This window comes from Oncorhynchus tshawytscha, linkage group LG05 (assembly GCF_018296145.1).
Source record: "Oncorhynchus tshawytscha isolate Ot180627B linkage group LG05, Otsh_v2.0, whole genome shotgun sequence".
Classification (NCBI taxonomy): domain Eukaryota; kingdom Metazoa; phylum Chordata; class Actinopteri; order Salmoniformes; family Salmonidae; genus Oncorhynchus; species Oncorhynchus tshawytscha.
In genome coordinates this window covers 76,102,412-76,114,810 of record NC_056433.1, presented here as the reverse complement: position 1 = coordinate 76,114,810, position 12,399 = coordinate 76,102,412, and the positions used below count along the sequence as shown (strand labels likewise).

Sequence of the window (12,399 nt, the reverse complement as noted above, 5' to 3'; positions counted from 1 at the left end):
ACAAGTAGGTCACATGTCAGTACATACACACAACAAGTAGGTCACATGTCAGTACATACACACAACAAGTAGGTCACATGTCAGTACATACACACAACAAGTAGGTCACATGTCAGTACATACACACAACAAGTAGGTCACATGTCAGTACATACACACAACAAGTAGGTCACATGTCAGTACATACACACAACAAGTAGGTCACATGTCAGTACATACACACAACAAGTAGGTCACATGTCAGTACATACACACAACAAGTAGGTCACATGTCAGTACATACACACAACAAGTAGGTCACATGTCAGTACATACACACAACCAGTAGGTCACATGTCAGTACATACACACAACCAGTAGGTCACATGTCAGTACATACACACAACCAGTAGGTCACATGTCAGTTCATACACACAACCAGTAAGTCACATGTCAGTACATACACACAACCAGTAAGTCACATGTCAGTACATACACACAACCAGTAGGTCACATGTCAGTTCATACACACAACCAGTATGTCACATGTCAGTTCATACACACAACCAGTAAGTCACATGTCAGTACATACACACAACAAGTAGGTCACATGTCAGTACATACACACAACAAGTAAGCCAAAATATCGATGTTTTGTTCCCCGAGCCACTTAGTTATCACTTTTGCCTTATGGCAAGGTGATCCATCATGCTGGAGAAGTCATTGTTCGTCACCAAACTGTTCCTGGATGGTTGGGAGAAGCTGCTCTCGCAGGATGTGTTGGTACCATTCTTTATTCATGGCTGTGTTCTTAGGCAAAATTGTGAGTGAGCCCACTCCCTTGGCTGAGAAGCAACCCCAAACATGAATGGTCTCAGGATGCTTTACTGTTGGCATGACACAGGACTGATGGTAGCGCCCACCTTGTCTTCTCCGGACAAGATTTTTTCCAGATGCCCCAAACAATCAGAAAGGGGATTCATCAGTGAAAATGACTTCACCCCAGTCCTCAGCAGTCCAATCCCTGTACCTTTTGCAGAATATCAGTCTGTCCCTGATGTTTTTCCTGGAGAGAAGTGGCTTCTTTGCTGCCCTTCTTGACACCAGGCCATCCTCCAAAAGTCTTTGCCTCACTGTGCGTGCAGTCCCAGTTATCAGGTTTGCATCTAAGTGTTGTATAAAATAAATGATTAAGTATAACAATACTTTTGTGAGGATAGAAATGTGATTTTAGCCTTCTAAACGGGATAATGGCTTTTCATATAATCCTGGGCCCAGTCAGTAACCACGCCCACGTGAGCACAAACATGTCAACAGGATGGAACGCCCCCCAAGGCCAGAGTGCTGAAAAGGACTCCCTGAGAATTTAAACACAGACCAGGGAACGTGAGGACGTGGTCCACACGTTGAAATGGTTAAAACCACAAGATACGAAAATGGTAAGACCCTCTGAAACTCTCGACCAGTGAAGAAGGTGAAAACTAGACCAAAACATGCCATGTCTGCAGCTCTGCGTGTAAAGTAGTCTCGGACAATTGACCAAAGACGGGAGGGAAGGATAGATCCCTCTCACCACCAGGTGGTACACCTCTGATGTATCCATTCTAACGAGCACTCTAAGACAAAGAAGCATACAACTAAGAAGGACATTGTAACTCCTGGTGGACAGCCAGAGACTTACATTGAACTACTCGCCATAGACGGATCGAGTGGTTTCAACAGAGAGATGACAGAGAAAGACATCTACGTGTAAATATATGTTGCATATCTAATCCGAATGAGAGGTTGTTAGGGTGCTAAATATATTATATTCATGTTTATGGTGAGCGTAGTTTCCAAATGTATGTAGGATAAGTCCACTCACTTTCTTACCTGCTCTTTATCCTTCCCCATCCTTTTTCCATTGTGTAACAAGCCATCATATCGGGTTAGTCCTCTAGGGACTGTTTTCATTGCGTTTATGTCAGTAATCAATAACCTATACCGTTTGTGTGTGTGTGTGCGTGTGTTTATGTATTTCTGTGAAGTATTTATTTTCTAACTAAATAATTAAACCAATTTGTGTATCGCTGATTCATCACTTAGATTCGGGATCGTGCAGATTTACGAAGTAAACGACGTTCAGAATGAGACTGATGAGGTAATAATTAATAATTGACTGTTACTGATGTAAGAGATACAGTATTCATAATATCTTTAGAGTTTAAGTTGGGAGATAGTAACTCGTTCAAGAACTATACCCGTGGTGCCCCAAATTCCTAATGAGTTAATTGTTACATGATTAATTTAATCGAGTAATAATTAAACGTGGTAGGTAATTATTTGATAAATAGCTGTCATCACATTAATGATAGTCACTTCACGACAGTTTATTTAGTATATTTTTCTCAACTCTTGAACTGCATTGTGGGTTAAGGGCTTGTAAGTAAGCATTTCATGGTAAGGTCTACAGCTGTTGTATTCAGCGCAAGTGACAAATAACATTTGATTTGGATCTGTGGCATTGTGTTGTGTGACAAAACTGCACATTTTAGTGTGGCCTTTTATTGTCCCCAGGACAAGGTTCACCTGTGTAATGGTCATGCTGTTTAATCAGCTTATTGATATGCTACAACTGTCAGGTGGATAAATTATCTTGGCAAAGGAGAAATGCTCACTAAGAGGGATGTAAACAAATTTGTGCACAAAATTTGAGAGAAATAAGCTTTTTGTTCGTGTGGGACATTTCTGGTATCTTTTATTTCAGCTCATGAAACATGGGACCAACACTTTACATGTTGCGTTTATATTTTTGTTTTGTATACAGTACCAGTCAAAAGTTTGGGTTGAGGTCGGGTGATTGTGGAGGCCAGGTCATCGGATGCAGCACGCCATCACTCTCCTTCTTGGTCAAATAGCCCTTACATAGCCTGGAGGTGTGTTGGGTCAATGTCCTGTTGAAAAACAGATGATAGTCTCACAAAGTGCAAACCAGATGGGATGGCGTATCGCTGCAGAATGCTGTGGTAGCCATGCTGGTTAAGTGTGCCTTGAATTCTAAATAAATCACTGACAGTGTCACCAGCAAAGAACCATCTCACCTCCTCCTCCATGCTTCACTGTGGGAACCACACATGCAGATATCATCCGTTCACCTACTCTGCATCTCACAAAGACACAGCGGTTGGAACCAAAAATCTCAAATTTGAACTAATCAAGATTAAAGGACAGATTTCCACCGGTCTAATGTCCACTGCTTGTGTTTCTTGGCTCATGCAAGTCTCTTATTATTATTGGTGTCCTTTAGTAATGGTTTCTTTGCAGCAATTCAACCACGAAGGCCTGATTCACTCAGTCTCCTCTGAACAGTTGATGTTGAGATGTTTCTGTTACGTGAACCCTGTGAAGCATTTATTTGGGCTGCAGTCTGAGGCTGGTAACTCTAATGAACTTATCCTCTGCAGCAGAGGTAACTCTGGGTCTTCCATTCCTGTGGCGGTCCTCATGAGAGCCAGTTTCATCATAGCGCTTGACGGTTTTTGCGACTGCACTTGAAGAAACTTTCAAAGTTCTTGACATTTTCTGTATTGACTGACCTCTTCTTAAAGTAATGATGGACTGTTGTTTCTCTTTGTTTATTTGATCTGTTCTTGCCATAATATGGACTTGGTCTTTTACCAAATAGAGCTGTCTTCTGTTCACAAGTATTCCCACACATAATAGGAAGACGTGATCATATAGAAATGTAAGCAGGGTTTGAAAGGATGATGTTTTAGTCAAATATATCTGTTTTGGCTTCAGTCTAAACATCCTTTTAAATTATTTTCCGGCCCCTCGACAACGCGCTGAAAAAAAAAATTGTCCCGCGGCTGAATCTAGCGGATGATCCATGTTGTATGGGCTGTTGGGTTGGTTGGTAGTATGCACTAACTGTAAGTCACTTTGGATAAGAGCCTCTGCTAAATGACTAAATAGTCAAATTAAATTAAATGTGTGGATGAATCAGAGGGCCGGGTGACATTTGGCTGTAAAAAGAAAAAGTCTTTAGTATCTTAATATTTTTATGAATATGTTTTGGGGATGTATCTCCCCTGTGAGTGTTAACTACATGTGTCTGTTTTCTCAATAAAGAGCCCAAAAAGCTATTCAGCTCTTCAACAGGATATGCTTGATCTAATGTCCCAATCATTCAAAAATTACAATAGGGAGACCTTCCATCAAAGACTTCTGAAAGTATATCTGGAGAAGAAAATAAATGTAAAAGAATGAAAGATTTAGCTCATTGGACAACAGTGACGTTAGTGTGTTCTGTGTTTCAAAGATTCCTGCTGTCTAAACACTCTCTCTCTCTCCTTCTCTCCCCCCTCTCTCTCTCCCCCTTCACTCTGTCCATCTCTCTCTCTCTCTCTCTCTCTCTCGCTCCCCTTCACTCTCTCCATCTCTCTCCCTCTCTCTCTCTCGCTCTCACTCACTCCCTCCCTTCCTTCTCACTCTTTCTCCCCCTCTCTCTCTCTTTCACTCACTCCCTCCCTTCCTTCTCACTCTTTCCCCCTCCCTCTCTCTCTCACTCACTCCCTCCCTTCCTTCTCACTCTTTACCTCTCCCTCTCTCTCTCTCTCTCTCTCTCTCTCTACTCACTCTCTCTCTCTCTCTCCTCACTCTCTCTCTCTCTCTCCTCACTCACTCTCTCTCTCTCTCTCCTCACTCACTCTCTCTCTCTCTCTCCCTCTCTCTCTCTTTCTCTCTTACTCCCTCCCTTCCTTGTCACTCTTTCCCCCTCCCTTCCTTGTCACTCTTTCCCCCTCCCTCTCTCTCTCTCTCTGCAGGAGGTCCATGAGATTCTGAGAGAATACGAGCTCAAGTACTGCTTTGTGGACCGCACCAAAGGGACAGGTAAACCAAACCACCCCCCACTTCTCCAAACCATCACCATTCTCTTCAGTTCACAGCACAACCCCACCATGTCTGTCCAGTCCTTTTCTCTTTTCCTGGTTAGATGGAATGGCTGTATTTAGAGTAGAGCGAGAGGGAGAGCCGAACTCGAAAACCTTTTGAAACACAGATCTGCAAACAGCTGAGATGTTGTGGCTGAGGCGGGGGGCACTAAAGGTTAATGCTGTTTAATTGCTGATGAGAGCTTAATGAGAAACGGCCTGATCCACGGTGTATGTGATGAGAAACGGCCTTATCCACAGCTCATGTCACACTATTAATTAGTCCAACAGACCGTTGTGTCAAGGTAGGATGGGTTCTGACATACCAGTAAAAGTATATAAAGAATGTCGGAGACTCTATACAGTTTTTTTTTAAACTGTATTTAATTGTCTTAATACGGATCCCTTGGTGATATTTTGAGAGCTCCGCTTCTCTCTCTCTCTCTGTCTCTCTCTCTCCTCTCATCAATAGAGGTACATGCTTTGAATAGCCTAGCTCTTTTAGAGAAGGTAGCTAGTTGCAGAACTTAATGCGTCAGTGGAATTGTTATGATCGCCGTTTTGAATTAAAAGACGGAGTAAGAACTATTTTGAATCAAATCTCATTTAAATTGGGGGAGCTTCAAAGAGATTGCCCGTGAGAGGAGGGAAGAGAGAGAGAGAGAGAGAGAGAGAGAGAGTGGGTTTTCTATCAAATACCATACCACAGCAGCACAGTAGCATATCTATTATCTGGTGTCGTCTCTGAGGCCAGGACCAGTATTGTCAAGATCAGTAATCTTTGACTTCAGACACAGCGAGTCGATCACAGAGAAGATCTGACAGCATTTTAACTCTGTTATTAATCTTTTAGATATTTTCCCCCCTCTTACACACATGCAGGCTGTCTAGCGCACACACATGCTCATGTTTGTACCACACACACTTTTGTCTATCACAGAAGTCAGGATGATTGTGTGTGTTCTAAGTATCCCAGGCTAGCTGACTGAGCAGTAGGCACACCACAGGGCATGTGAGAGGGAGGTGTGTTACTCCAAGCCTGATTAGCAGGTGTTACACTGTAATCTTTCCCCCTGTCAATCACCGTCTCCCCAACCACCACCACACAGCAAACCTGCCACTGACTTCAGCTGCCACTATGCTCTGAATTACCGATAATCAATTATTATTTTACGAGTGGTCCCAACGATTGTCTGTCACCTCAGATCATGGATGGAGAGATGAGAGCATCTTCAACGAGGAGCCAGGAAGGTATGTTAAGCTAGCTAGCTAAATAAGGACACAATGCATTAGGTATGTTAAGATAGCTAGCTCTAATGAACTTATCCTCTGCAGCAGAGGTCACTCTGGGTCTTCTTTTCCTGTGGCAGTCCTCATGAGAGCCAGTTTGATCATAGCGCTTGATGGTTTTTGCGACTGCGCTTGAAGAAACTTTCAAACTTTCAAATTTTCCGGATTGACTGACCTTCTGATCTTAAAGCAATGATTAACTGTTGTTTCTCTTTGCTTATTTGATCTGTTCTTGCCATAACATGGACTTGGTCTTTTACCAAATAGAGCTATCTTCTGTATACCACCCCTACCTCACAACAATTCCACAAATTAACTTTTAATTGAAATGCATTCCATTCCTCATGAACCTGGTTGAGAGAATGCCAAGAGTGTGCAAAGCTGTCATCAAGGCAAAGGGTGGCTGCTTTGAAGAATCTTAAATATAAAAAAATGTAACACTTCTTTGGTTACCACGATTCCATGTGTTATTTCATAGTCGTGATGTCTTCTCTATTATTCTACAATTTAGAAAATAGTAAAAATAAAGAAAAACCCTTGAATGAGTAGGTGTGTCCAAACTTTTGACTGGTACTGTATATTATTGTACAGTATAATAATTCATTTTAATAATGATTATTTAATGCAAACAATCCCAGCAGTTTCTTTAAAAATATATATAGTGACAATCTCTTCTGAAACATTGAAGGCAAATTAGCAATCTGTCTGCTAGCTCAGTGGTTCTCAAATGACCCGGTCCCCAAAAAGCAGTGGTTCAAAGCTCGTGAAAGCTCAGCAAGGAAGAAGCCACTGCTCAAAAATTGAGTTCCTCGGCGTACACATCAAGGACAAACTGAAATGGTCCACCCACACAGACAGTGTGGTGAAGAAGGCACAACAGCGCCTCTTCAACCTCAGGAGGCTGAAGAAATTTGGCTTGTCACATAAAACTCTCACAAACTTGTACAGAACAAGCTTGTACGGATGCACAATTGAGAGCATCCTGTCGGGCTGCATCACCGCCTGGTACGGGAAACTGCACAACAATCACTGGGGGAAAAATTACCTGCCCTCCAGGACACCTACAGCACCTAATGTCACAGGAAGGCCAAAAAGATCATCAAGGACAACAACCACCTGAGCCACTGCCTGTTCACCCCGCTATCATCCAGAAGGCAAAGTCAGTACAGGTGCATCAAACCTGGGACCGAGAGACTGAAAAACAGCTTCTATCTCAAGGCCATCAGACTGTTAAACAGCCATCACTAACACAGAGAGGCTGCTGCCTACATACACACTTGAAATCATTGGCCACTTTAATAAATTGATCACTAGTCACTTTAATAATGCCACTTCAATAATGTTTACATATCTTGCAGTACTCAACTCATTTGTACAGTTGAAGTTGGAAGTTTACATACACTTAGGTTGGAGTCATTAAAACTTGTTTTTCAACCACTCCACAAATGTCTTGTTAAACAAACTATAGTTTCGGCAAGTTGGTTAGGACATCTACATTGTACAAGTCATTTTCCCCCCCAAAATTTACAGACAGATGATTTCACTTATAATTCACTGTATCACAATTTGAGTGGTCAGAAGTTTACATACAAGTTGACTGTGACTTTAAACAGCTTGGACAATTCCAGAAAATTATGTCATGACTTTAGAAGCTTCTGATAGGCTAATTGACATCATTTGAGTCAATTGGAGGTGTACCTGTGGATGTATTTCAAGGTCTACCTTCAAACTCAGTGCCTCTTTGCTTGACATCATGGGAAAGTCAAAAGAAATCAGCCATTGTAGACCTCCACATTTCTGGGTCATACTTGGGAGCAATTTCCAAATGCCTGAAGGTACCACGTTCATCTATACAAACAATAGTATGCTAATATAAACACCATGGGACCACGCAGCCGTCATACCGCTCAGGAAGGAGACGTATTCTGTCTCCTAGAGATGAATGTACTTTGGTGCGAAAAGTGCAAATCAATCCCAGAACAACAGCAAAGGACCTTGTGAAGATGCTGGATGAAACAGGTACAAAAGTATCTATATCCACAGTAAAACGAGTCCTTTATCGACATAACCTGAAAGGCAACTCAGCAAGGAAGAAGCCACTGCTCCAAAACCGCCATAAAAAAGCCAGACTACGGTTTGCAACTGCACATGGGGACAAAGATCAAACTTTTTGGAGAAATGTTCTCTGGTCTGATGAAACAAAAATTGAACTGTTTGGCCATAATGACCATTGTTATGTTTTGATTTAAAAGGTGGAGGCAAGCCGAAGAACACCATCCCAACCGTGAAGCACGGGAGTGGCAGCATCATGTTGTGGGGGTGCTTTGCCGCAGGAGAGACTGGTCCATTTCACAAAATAGATGGCATCATTAGGAGGGATATTATGTGGATATATTGAAGCAACATCTCAAGACATCAAGTTAAAGCTTGGTCGCAAATGGGTCTTCCAAATGGACACTGACCCCAAGCATACTTCCAAAGTTGTGGCAAAATGGCATAAGGTCAACAAAGTCAAGGTATTGGACTGGCCTTCACAAAGCCCTGACCTCAATCCCATAAAAGAATTGTGGGCAGAACTGAAAAAGCATGTGCGAGCAAGGAGGCCTACAAACCTGACTCACTTACACCAGCTCTGGCAGGAGGAATGGGCCAAACTTCACCCAAATTATTGTGGGAAGCTTGTGGAAGGCTACCCAAAATGTTTGACCCAAGTTAAACAATTTAAAGGCAATACTACCAAATACTAATTGAGTGTATGTAAACTTCTGACCCACTGGGAATGTGATGAAAGAAATAAAAGCTGCAATAAATCATTCTCTCTACTATTATTCTGACATTTCACATTCTTAAAATAAAGTGGTGATCCAAATTGACCGTGAATTTTTACAGGGAATTTTTACTAGGATTAAATGTCAGGAATGAAATGTATTTGGCTAAAGTGTATGTAAACTTCCGACTTCAACTGTATATACTGTATTTTATACCATCTATTGCATCTTGTCTATGCCGCTCTGTTATTGCTCATCCGTATATTTATATGTACATATTCTTATTCCATCCCTTTACTTTCATTTGTGTGTACAAGGTAGTTGCTGTGAAATTGTTAGATTACATGTTAGATATTACTGCACTGTCAGAACTAGAAGCACAAGCATTTCGCTACACTAATAATAACATCTGCTAACCATGTGTATGTGACCAATACTTTTTGATTTGATGTTTTGCACATTTGTTACAAAACATAGGCAGATCATTTCGAGTCCAAGTCAAGTCTCAAGTTATTTGATTTTCTATCAAGTCGAGTCTCAAGTTATCAAATTTGTTACTTGAGTCAGACTCGAGTCCAAGTCATGTGACTCAAGTCCACACCTCTGCATGTATATACAGTATGTGTACAGTCTGCCCGCTTAATGCTGAATTAGCTCAACACCATGTTTCATTTGGATGTAGTATCTATTGTATGGGATGTAAATTTCATCACCCTCTTGGGGGAATTTAGATACAGATTTTTAAGGTGATTTTATTGGGCTGTGTTTTTAATTCATGGGAAAGAAACACTATAATATATTGTGTGCTGACTGTATCTCACAGACGGATTGGTTTGCCCTACGTGTCAAATAAGTGGGGCGTTTCTGAGAATTCCTGGGAATGAGAATTGGCTGGTGAATTGTGATGATTCCTATGAAAAAAACAACAGAGTAAATCCAAAGGAACTCCAGGTTTTCAACCTGTCTCTTGCCTGGAGGAGGCTAGCTACAGTAGAGAGAGAGGACTGCTGGTGTGTTTTATCAAACATCAATGTAAGCATGTGTATGTCGGTTATTAGGTTCCTAATAACACTAATTGACATGTATGGCCGCTCCATCTCTGACATCAGATCTGCAACCATATAGAAACTTGAAGTGATTTAGGGCATATTAGTGTGTGCGTGCGTGCCTGCATTCATGCATGTGTGTGGGTGTAGCTCTCTGTAAGAGTGTTCGACTGTCTGCCCGGAGTGTGTCTCTGAAAATGTGTTTGGCAATGATTCTCTGCATGCGTGTGTGTGTGTGTGTCACTCTCTCTCTCTCTGTAAGGATTTCTGTTTCTCAGTAGTTTCTTTAGGGAATGAGCGTATTTCTCCCTCTTTATCCCCTATGTTAACTTTACTCTGCTCTCGCTTCAGTGCAAATTAGAGCCAGGCATCTTTTGCAGCTCAAGTGGACTACAAAACCCACAATGCAATGCGCTCTCTCTGGCTACACTACATGACCAAAAGTATGTGTACACCTGCTCGTGGAACATCTCATTCCAAAATGATGGGCATGAATATGGAGTTGGTGATAGTGTGTTGTCCTCTAGCTCCAGTGACGAGAACTATGTAGCTATGAAGCATTACTACACGATTTCCTGATTTCAAAGATGAACCACTTAAGTTAAATCATGGGGATCATTTAAATTTTACCCTCTGATAGAACATAGACTTTCATCAAATTGCTAGGAGTTTCATGATTTTTATTTCTAGGGGTGGATTATCCCTATAAGACCACCTCCTTACGGAGTGTTTCTGTGTTAATTTAACAGTTACCATCTATCATTACCAATATATTATATATGCACTAGACGACTGACAGGGGGTGCGGTTTAGAAGCCACCGTACCTCCTCCTCCATCTTTGAACTCCTCCACTGTTGTAAAATATATTTTGGAAGCTATAGAAATGTATTCTATTACAGAAGCCTCAATGCATACTTTAACATTTTAATATGTGAGTTAAACATATATTTTTAGAACGTACTAATGTTACTGCCTCCACAACAATAAAAATACTTAAAATACATGTAATTTTGTCCTTAAAACAGCAACCGAGGGTTTATATACATCATTGGTCATTACCTGGCCTCCCATCCCACTGGCATTGGACAAAACCTCAGCCAGGCCAGCCATAGAGCTTCCATAGAGTGCTCCGGAGTGGAATTCGGAATTCCGAAGGTATGTGAGGCGTTCCGGAACTGTCCGCTGAGATGACAATGGAAGAGGTCAGCAGGGGAATCCTGGCCACACAATGGGCCTTTTGTGTGAGCCGTACTGTCCATATAAGGAAGACACTGAGTAATAGAGGTGCCCTGCGCGGTTCAAAGCTAACTGGCCCAGAGCTTTGTACTTGACACCAAATGGACTTCAGCCCACACAGTCCCATCAGCGACTTCATGAATGTTTGTCTCTGATGTACACTAAGCCTCTGTGGTGCATATGACGTATGTGCTGTGCAGTCATTTTCTTTTGAAATCTGGGGTTGAACCATCATTATACCTTAGCTACACTGGCCTTCCATCCACGTGCGCCATCGCGCACATGTTGATTTTGTCTATCCCCACCAGATGTGGTCTTGAAATGCAAGTTGAAATACCAAAACCAACTGTGAACCAACTTAATTAATTTGGGGACAGGTGGAAACACACAAACATTCATGGTCATTTAGCTAGATTGCTTTTGCTAACTAGTTCTTCCTGGGAGATAAACATTGGGTTGTTATTTTACCTGAAATGCATACCGTGCTTTTTTTTTTATAGATATTTGTAGAATTTTGACCTGGAGTCATACAAAATGTAGTGTTTCTCTACTCTGACGATTAATCCACAGATGAAAAGGGAATGCGAGTTAGTTTGTAGTTGGCTATCTTTGATTAGTCTCTCCTTGTTCGTCTTTCAAACATCTACGTGGGTTTGTATGTTTGTGAAAACCAATGAGTATATGGGAGAGGCAGGACTTTAAGCAAGTCAAGCTTCTTGAATTGAACCAAGTTTTATTTTAGCCTTCGGGCAAAGCAGACACCCGTTGACGCACGCGAGCGGTGAGGAAGAAATGATTGAATAACATGTACGCGTACATTTATTTTGCAACGCTCGTACATACAACATGGCCGGTCTGGTTCCCTGTTAGGATGCTCTTTATGTTTTGTTCTGGTGAGTTGTTGTCTAAGGATTCCCTAGGGGGGAGTCTTTCTACCTTCATCCTGTGTTTTCAAAGATTCACAGATTTCATTATTTGACTATTTCAGTATTTCTCTACTGTTCAATAGGTTCCTTTAAATTGCAAGCTGATTCTGATCACTCTATTCGTATAGGATGTTTAGGAGTCATGTTCAGCTGTAAAGAGACAGGAAGAGGAACTGTAAAGAGACAGGAAGAGGAACTGTAAAGAGACAGGAAGAGGCACTGTAAAGAGACAGGAAGAGG

At 41.6% G+C, this 12,399-nt stretch overlaps 1 protein-coding gene across 2 annotated transcripts in view; it reads left to right on the top strand.

Annotated features, from left to right (window-relative positions):
* The window catches only part of raver2 (ribonucleoprotein, PTB-binding 2), a 158,496-nt gene that overhangs the window by 21,494 nt on the left and 124,603 nt on the right, over positions 1 to 12,399 (top strand). For both annotated transcript variants that reach the window (XM_042322369.1, XM_042322368.1), the window contains exon 2: positions 4,785 to 4,851. In XM_042322369.1, the coding sequence (XP_042178303.1) occupies positions 4,785 to 4,851 (67 nt within the window). The remainder of the gene's footprint in view (positions 1 to 4,784; positions 4,852 to 12,399) is intronic.